The sequence below is a fragment of the Juglans regia genome, chromosome 3, assembly GCF_001411555.2.
Source record: "Juglans regia cultivar Chandler chromosome 3, Walnut 2.0, whole genome shotgun sequence".
Classification (NCBI taxonomy): Eukaryota; Viridiplantae; Streptophyta; class Magnoliopsida; order Fagales; family Juglandaceae; genus Juglans; species Juglans regia.
Window position 1 is genome coordinate 2,779,111 of NC_049903.1, and position 8,561 is coordinate 2,787,671.

Sequence of the window (8,561 nt, forward strand, 5' to 3'; positions counted from 1 at the left end):
CCAATATATATAGGAATAATGGCAGATATATATATATATATATGTATCATGTATATATAGCGAATTTATGCCATTAAATTATTAAGGTACAGATGCTCATAAAAATATTCTCCAAAATTTTGATGATAAATTATCAACACCATATTTTAACTTTTCGAGACCCATGCATAAAGCCATTTAATATTTTTAGATATATCATTTCTGTCTTCTTTTTCCTTTGGTGATTGAGATACAGTTAACATTCTAATCGAATATATATATATATATATGTAAGGACAAATTACTTCTATTAGCTTATCTGTTTGTCTTGGAGAGATTTGTATTTTTCTAACGTTTTGGGGCTTTGGGTATGTCAGTTGATCGTTGTTGATGATCATTCCTATCCATTATGGGAATAAATAAAGGTCTTGCATACTGCTTTTATACAAATCATATTCATATCTTATACCTGAAGTTTTTCAGAATATAAGACAGAATTTCATGCTGTACATATCAGAATTCAACACCGTTGTTGTTTATCCATCTCATCTGCTTCTTCTCTTTAATTTCCATTTTGCGTATATTTTGCGCGTGGCTTTTGCTTTCTAAAGAACATATATAAAGAATGAAAACTGATTAGTTTTGGATGGTAGCCAGGATATGATCTGGTCAGAAATCAGCCCTGCTTGCTATTCTTGTTGGGATAGTTGGGTTGTGCAGTGTTGGTCTTCTGCAGATGAACGCAAAGAAAATAGATTGCCAAGAACCAGTTAGTCAGAATTTCGGAGTAATCACCGATTGTAACTCTGAATTTGCTAGTCTTTCTTCCCAATTATCTGGATTCAAGCAGCCTTGGCACTTGGGAACTTGTGCTCAGCCACAGGCCATGGGGGGAGGATCTCAACAGCAGTATATTAGGCCTGCTAAATCATCCAGCACCATTATGAGCCGTTTTGAATCCCCAGCTTCTGCTTTTTATGCAACCGAACGCTGCATGGGATTTCCACAGTATAATCGTCAAGCTGGTGATCCCTCTTTGTGCTCCCGATTTCCAAGGACTTATGATTCACAGTTCCCTTCTTATCCATCTTCAGGGGAAGACTTCTCCATTGATTCAGCATATCAAGCTGATTCCAACGTTGATATGAGAAACACCTTGCAGGCAATGTTGAAAACTCAGTTTTCTGGCAGTCAATACAATGGATCCTCAAGCATCAATTCGCCAGGATGTAAGCTTCTTCCACATGAACAAAATAAGTTTCTTGTTGATGACACCACCTGCGGTGGGAGGAACCTTTTGCTTCCTTTGAAACGAAATCGGGACCATATGGTATGTACTTCCTAATTTCGAACTCATACACTTGCAATTCTTTTACGTGTAAACGCAATATTTCAAGTTTGGCATCTTTCCTAATGTATAGAAATCATCCTGATTATGGCCATATAACTTTGCAGGGTAATTACAATTCCTATAATTGCTTGTTCCCACAGCTGAGTTTCTCCTCCCCGCAAGAGAAGCAGTCTCCAAGACTTTCCCCTGAAAATATCTCTGTTACTGCTGGCAACACTGCCTCACCCGGCGCAGTACTCTCAAATAAAACAAGAATAAGGTGGACTCAAGATCTTCACGAGAAGTTCGTTGGGTGTGTTAATTACCTGGGTGGTGCTGAGAGTAAGTAGTCTGATAATTGAGAAAAGTTTCATTAAAATAAGGGAAAAAATTTCATGATTCTAACCAGTTCTCTAATGATTGACAATAGGTGCAACCCCAAAGGCAATACTAAATCTGATGGGCTCAGATGGATTGACCATTTTTCACGTGAAAAGTCATCTGCAGGTATTAAAACTTTCTTTCAAGTGCTGTGGAAGCTCGTAATCTTTGTTTTAACGTCCCTTCCCAAAAAAGACTCATTATTTTTCTTTATCCCCTGTAGAAGTACCGAAATGCAAAATACATGCCAGAGTCGACAGAAGGTAATGGTTATTACAATTCCCTTTTTTTTTGTTTTTTTTGCCTTTTCTCAAGTGATTTGTTATGCTTGATGATTCCTTTGCTCGAATACCTTGACACCCAAACTAGTAAATGCAAAGGAAAGAGTCTCACTTTACTCTCAGTCATGAATTCTAATTTCTATATGGAGATTCCTTTCTTTTTAGCTATGATGATATCTGTTATTAGATCACAACCACCATGGTATTTCTAGTCATTCTCTTTATTCAAATCACCTTAGAGAGCAACTCTTATAATGATATACCCTGCTAGTGTTAGTTCTTCCCCCTCTTTTTTTCTTCACAACAATTAGCGTCGCACTAGCCATCATAAAATAAGGATCATTCGGCTTCACAAGTTTCATGTTAACGTGGTCAGTTCCCTCAAAAGAACAGACCAACATCATTCAAGCAAACTGAAAACACATTTAGAATCCACTGACTTATGTTTGTTTGGCTCTGCTGACTTCCATCAATCTGATGTGCCTTCTTCTCTCAATAATGTTACATTGAACATTTTAGCCTGTTTAGTAATAAATCTGATCGGAGTTAGCCCTTTCCTGTTGCAGGAAAGTCGGAGAAAAGAAATAGTATGGGCAATGTACCCCGGCTTGATGATAAAACGTAAAGTTCATGAATTTATCAATATCTTATGGTCATTCTATTTACCTATTCTTCTTTATTGCATTGTATATAGAACTCTTAAGTCTGACACAGCATGTGAACTTTTGACTGGCAGAGACTTGCAGATCAGAGAAGCACTGCACTTGCAGTTAGATGTCCAGAGGCGTCTTCATGAACAATTAGAGGTGCGTTCATGGGCTCTTAACAATCTTCAAGAATGATGATTGTGCCAGTTAATTAGAAAATTTCATTGATAAAAATACTAGGAGATGCACTGCAAGTCTGCATCTTACATCAAACACTTGCATTTGCCACTCAGGTTTGCAATGGGGTTTGCAGGTATATTTAATTACCGAGCTACGAGCTATTAGACTTCACTTGCTCACTTTTCTGTGCCAGGTTCAGCGACATTTACAGCTACGAATTGAAGAACAAGGGAGGCAGCTCAAAATGATGTTTGATCAGCAACAGAAAACAAATATTAGCCTCTTCCAGATTCACAACTTGGATACTTCCTTTGCTCAATCATCTGATGTTCAGGTTTCGATTTCTGAAGGTTCTTTAAATTCCCACTTGCCATCGAAGATAAGTTAGCTCCTCAAAGCAAGCCATATGATCTTCTGCACATACACAGTTCAGGTCTTAAGCAGTCCATGGGGTCCTTGGAAAGGTTTGATCTTTTGCATATTGAAAATCATCAACTAGGCAGTCATGAGGTTCCTGCAAAGCTTGTTTCCTACAATAGAATCAAGAATTATGCAGCAGCCTAATCAAGAAGAGCAGTGTGTTTGCGTTAACCTACAAAGTGAACTCAGCGAATACTTACACAACGTGCATACAACTGAGTCTACTCATGCATGACGCCCTTCAGAAAAGCAATGCTCTGTATACATCATGCATCACTTGGGCATATACTCGTTGAAAAGCATTCTTCTTGTAATGCTCATTTAGAGCTTTTGTGTTAGCGAACGAATAATGTTGTCTTGTAACATGTCTGTTAATGTACTTTTGTGTTGGTCGAAAGTTAGTAGAGGGAACACATTTGGAATTGGATATAAACACTGTAATTCCTTTGAGCTCATTATGTAGCAAGTTTTATTTTTGTAACAGTTGGCCCTGCCTCCCCCCCTCCCCCTTAATGGTAAAATAAATGGTAAAATAAAGAACAAATGGATCCATGTTTTTAATTATAAAAGTTCCAACATATTTTTGAGATAACGAAAGATTGGATCGCCTCCTTCTTGAACAAATTTGTATCCCCTGGGTACCAATCTATATGATCATCCAACCTCTGTAAACTAGCTAGTGAAGAAAGTTGATTGATTAAAGTGAATTTAAGACAATGATTTACAGGCCTCATCAAGATTATGTAAACAAACAAGAAAGTTTTGTTTGAAAAAGGCTAGACAAAGTCAACCCTCGTACTTGTCTTCTTCTTCTTTTTTTTTTTTTTTTTTTATGACATAGCCAAACCATGCACACCAAGAAACATGCAATCACATTATCATTCTTTATTGCTTCAGAGTGTCGTCATTCCTACTCATTTTCATTATTAGTACGAATGTCGTCATTCGTCGCCATAAATTTATTAATTGTTTTTCTAAGAACACTCGATAGAAGTGTTTTGTTCCGTAAAATTATCATTCATTGGAGGAAAAAGGAAAAGAAATACAACAAAGGAACAAAACCATTAATGAAAAGTTGCAAGATGTATGCGTCCACCACTTAAAAAGATGTAATATTACTCTTTTACCCTCATATTTTGGTGTGAGACTTCCTACCAAGTATATTGTAACATTTTAAGTACAAATGTGGTAACTATACGAGGAAAAAACACTTTTAATGGGAATGTAAATTGTATTGGGGGTCAAAGAGAGGGGTTTGAGAGAGTAAGAAGGGCTTGCGGAGGCATCTGACCCATCTTATTCTTTAACCTGTTTTCGATTTATTCCATGAGTAATCAGTTTCCAATCAACTCCTTTCATCTTTCTTATCTTAACTGTACCAGTGAAAAATTTTATAATTCTAATTATGTCCGGCCGAAGAAGAAAAGCTGCACAAAACAAAACAAAACAAAACAAAAAAAATTCAAGACCCATAAATGTGGGTTTCTATCAAGGATGGAGGGAGGGAGGGGGGAAGAGGGTCCATTAAATCAGAGAAAACCCACCTTGCCCCCTAAAATAATATGCAAAAACCTTGGTTAATTCCTCATCACCAGAAACAAACCCTCCCCATCACTCATATCATACATAAGAAAAAATAAAAAATAAAAACCATGATGCATTGGTTTCAATGGGGGTAATATCCTAAAAGAGAGAGAAACTCGGGAAGATCTCACCTTGTAGATTGCTAGACATTTTCTCCCTCTTATTCTCTCTTTCATGGTTAGGGTCTTGCAGCCTATAACTCGGTTTTGCCTTTTCTTTTCTTTTTTTCATGCTACAAATTACCCAAACTTCATTTTCCTTAATCCTGTCAGTACAGCTTTAAGTGTCAACTTGTACTAGGACTAGTATTTTCTTGTTTTGGTCGTGATGTACTACCATAAATTGACAGTACAAACTGTACTGTCGATTCATGTTGTACAACTTATGCAGTGAATGACCATGATGAATGTACAAGGGCCTAAAAGAAGACAATATTAATATATTATCGAATATAGAAATCTTCAAGGTGATGGCATTTGAGTTAACTTATTTCTCTCGTGATTTTAGGGACTAAAAAACAAAAATTTGAGGCACTTAATGATATTCTTTGCAACTCATACTCACTATGATAACACAATGACTATACTGTTTTTGGGCCTCCTGATAGATTCTTCTTTTCTTTATGTCAAAGAAAACTTGCGTTTTTTGTTTTTTTTTTTAAAGTTACCTTTCATTAAAATTTGAGTTTTTTTCTCGCATTTGATGGAACAACATCGCTTAAAGAATTTAAAAGAGAGTGGCGACAATATTCAGAAACAGTACTTAGGTGTTATTTGAACCAAGATAAAGCAGCTACAAGCCCTGGCTGCCCATTCCTGCAGGGAACTATAAAAGTTAAGTTTTGTTAGCTCTAAATGAACATGGTAGTTTCCAAGTACGAACTCAACAATACCATGGATGACGATTATTTTTCCCAACTATTTTGCACTGAATCTCCATTGAACCTGGGAATCTGTCCTCCAGCCATGATGGGAAGATCATCAGAACAGCATAAATTTGAGCCTGCTAAATTATTTGGCATCACTTCTACTCAGCCTCCGGAATCACCACCATCAGCCCTTCATGCAACCGAAAGTTACATGGGTTTTGATCAAAATGAACATCGAGTCGGAAATTCTCCAGCTTCGTACTCACAATTTCCCGCTTCTGATTTACATATCGTCTTATGTAAATCTTCCGGGTATAACTTTTTCACTGCCGAGCGAGCTGGCTCCAACTTTGACTTCAGGGACACCTTGCAATCGCTTGTGAAATCTCAGTTGTGCATAGATCAATCCAATTCTTCTTCGGAGAAATCAAATAAAATTCCATGCAATAATATGACCAAGCTTTCTTCCCACGACGAGAACATGCTGCTTGCTGATCAGAATATTACCTTAGTCAGGAGAGAACTTCCGGTTCCTTCTGATTCAAATCAGGGTCTTAATGTGATCTCTTACCTTCCATTCCTTTTTCTTTTCTTTCCTTATATGCCTAATCTACATGTCTATGTTCTGAGAATTGTTTGGATTTTGACTGTCATTTACAAACAGGTTTGCCACAGTTCATCATACACGCCAGCTCCCTCGAAAAAACGGCGAGTCAGATGGACTCAAGATCTTCACGAGAAGTTCGTCCAGAGCGTGAATCTCCTTGGTGGTGCTCAGAGTAAGTAATTTTGATGTCACCTTTCGCGATTTAGAAAAGATACCTGTGATTTATTGATTATTCATTCATTCATTAATCTAAAATCATAGAGGCAACACCTAAAGCAATACTGAAGCTGATGGACACAAATTTATTAACCATATTACATGTGAAAAGTCATTTACAGGTATAACTTCTTCCTTAAGAACGTCTGGCTATCATTTTGAATATATGTTTGTGATATGCTTCTGCAAGTCTTATATCTGATCATTTGTTCTTTTCCACCTCTTTCATTTTTGTATTACAGAACTATCGAACTGCAAAGTACATCCCGGCATCTTCACAGGGTATATCTTGTTCGTAATTTTTTTTTGGATACGATGATCTCTATGTTTCATTCTTACCGGACGAACAATTTTCAGTTTTCCTAAGAAAATCGTATTATGAGGTCTTCATCGAAGTTTACAAAGTGTTAATATCCCAATTCGATCACATGCACCTCACTGGTCAGCGGTCATTGAATTCTTGCATCTCAGTAGCAATTCGCGTAAAATACATGCTACTTATGCATTATACTCCCTTCTTTTAACTCAGTACGTAGGAAAGGAAGATTTTCCTAGGACGATACTAAGCGAAAGACTGTCAAGCCACCACCATGACAGCAAGTATCAAAGGGAGAAACGGGATCATAATTTCTTTCGGCTTGACATCTATTTTCCGGTTTACTTCAATCTATGCCAGAAGCCAAAGGCTTTCATTTGTCATCCCGATCATGACAAATGAATGCAAAACTTATTCTATTCATACGTAGATTGTTTTAATTTTAATTCCGACGAAGCTGAATAATATTACGCCTAGATTTTCAGAGATCTGAGCGCAATTGAAAAAAGAACAAAGCCACTAAAGCACTTCATTGGTAGTAGTTGTCCAAAGAACGCTTTAATGATTGCATGGTTTATATGTTTTCGACAGAAACCATAATGGACCTGCATGGTATGAATGTCAGAGTATGAAACAACATACACTGTTAATTAATTAGTTCCTACTCAGTATCAGATTTCTCTTGGGTGACCCCCAGAACTGTTCTTCCGCTTTGCGCTATACACCATGCGGGTTCTCTCTCTCTCTCTCTTTCTCTCTCTCATTTATAATCTCCACTTGTTGCCTTATATTTGAAGTAATTGGTTTTAGCTAATTAACCAGAAAGCTTTGTTATAGCTGTCTGTTTCTATTCCAGAAAATTCTGAGAGAAAAAGCAGTGCAAAGGGCATACCTGAGATCCCCATGCAAATGTAAGTTCCTGATTAAGCACTTGTTAACCATACTCAGTGTCCAGATAAGATTCAAACTTGTGATGCTGCTATGGATATCATTATTTTGATATGTTAATATCATCAAAGAAGTCGGTATTGTTAAATATCTGCATTCGCCTATTACCTCTTTAGTTCAACAGTTTATCTGCACTCATCTCTGAGTCAAGAACTTCACTGTGTCCAGCAGCAGCATGCAAATGAAGGAGGCATTACAACTGCAACTTGAAGTTGAGAGGCATCTTCATGAACAATTAGAGGTGCAGCTAGCAAGGCCTTATGATTTTTTCTACACTTCCTTTCTCAGATGGTTCTCAATATCAATTTGTCTCCAAAGTTCAAATTCTAATTAATTGAATCAAGTTTTTAACTTCTGCTTTTAATGAAAGTAGTCAATTAACTTCCTAATTATAAACCTCTTGATGTTAAGCCGGTTTTAACATTCCTCATTAAAATGATATATCTACCATCGTTTACTTCTCCGGATCAGCTTCAGCAAAATTTACAGTCGCTGATTGAAGAAGAAAGTAGGCAGCTCAAGATGATGTTTGACCAGCACCAGAAAAGATACAAGAGACCGTTCAAGACTCAGAACTCTCAAGTTTTGTCCCCAAATGGCCAACATACAAGTCCTGAAGATGCTCAGTAGTTTAGTTTTGGAGAAGTTTCTGGTGATACTCAATTCACGTCCTAGATAGTGCAGAGCGCACCCCCCAACCCAGCCAAGTAGCCCATGAAATGCGACGAAGACCTAGGATGATTAATCATTGTGTTGTACCAAACATGCAAATCACAATAATCTTATTTTGTGTGATTGAATAAA

General features: G+C 37.1%; 2 protein-coding genes across 4 annotated transcripts; both read left to right on the top strand.

Moving 5' to 3' along the window:
• The first annotated feature begins 311 nt into the window (after positions 1–311).
• Positions 312–3,699, top strand: LOC109008097 (myb family transcription factor PHL5-like). Of its 2 annotated transcripts, XM_018988075.2 has the most exons (8): positions 312–404; positions 637–1,309; positions 1,435–1,651; positions 1,740–1,816; positions 1,914–1,953; positions 2,538–2,592; positions 2,708–2,777; positions 2,992–3,699. In XM_018988075.2, the coding sequence occupies exons 2-8, from the start codon at positions 716–718 to the stop codon at positions 3,184–3,186; spliced, it is 1,248 nt and encodes a 415-aa protein (XP_018843620.1). In that variant the 5' UTR covers positions 312–404; positions 637–715; the 3' UTR covers positions 3,187–3,699. The 2 variants fall into 2 exon arrangements, with proteins under 2 accessions (XP_018843620.1, XP_018843619.1); XM_018988074.2 differs by lacking the exon at positions 312–404 and having other exon boundaries at positions 496–1,309.
• A 1,931-nt stretch (positions 3,700–5,630) lies between these two features.
• On the top strand, positions 5,631–8,561 carry LOC109008093 (protein PHR1-LIKE 1-like). 2 transcript variants are annotated; one of them, XM_018988066.2, is made up of 7 exons: positions 5,631–6,229; positions 6,335–6,449; positions 6,539–6,615; positions 6,736–6,775; positions 7,666–7,720; positions 7,926–7,998; positions 8,229–8,561. In XM_018988066.2, exons 1-7 carry the CDS (start codon positions 5,657–5,659, stop codon positions 8,385–8,387), a joined length of 1,092 nt encoding a protein of 363 aa, XP_018843611.2. In that variant the 5' UTR covers positions 5,631–5,656; the 3' UTR covers positions 8,388–8,561. The 2 variants fall into 2 exon arrangements, with proteins under 2 accessions (XP_018843611.2, XP_018843612.2); XM_018988067.2 differs by having other exon boundaries at positions 7,929–7,998.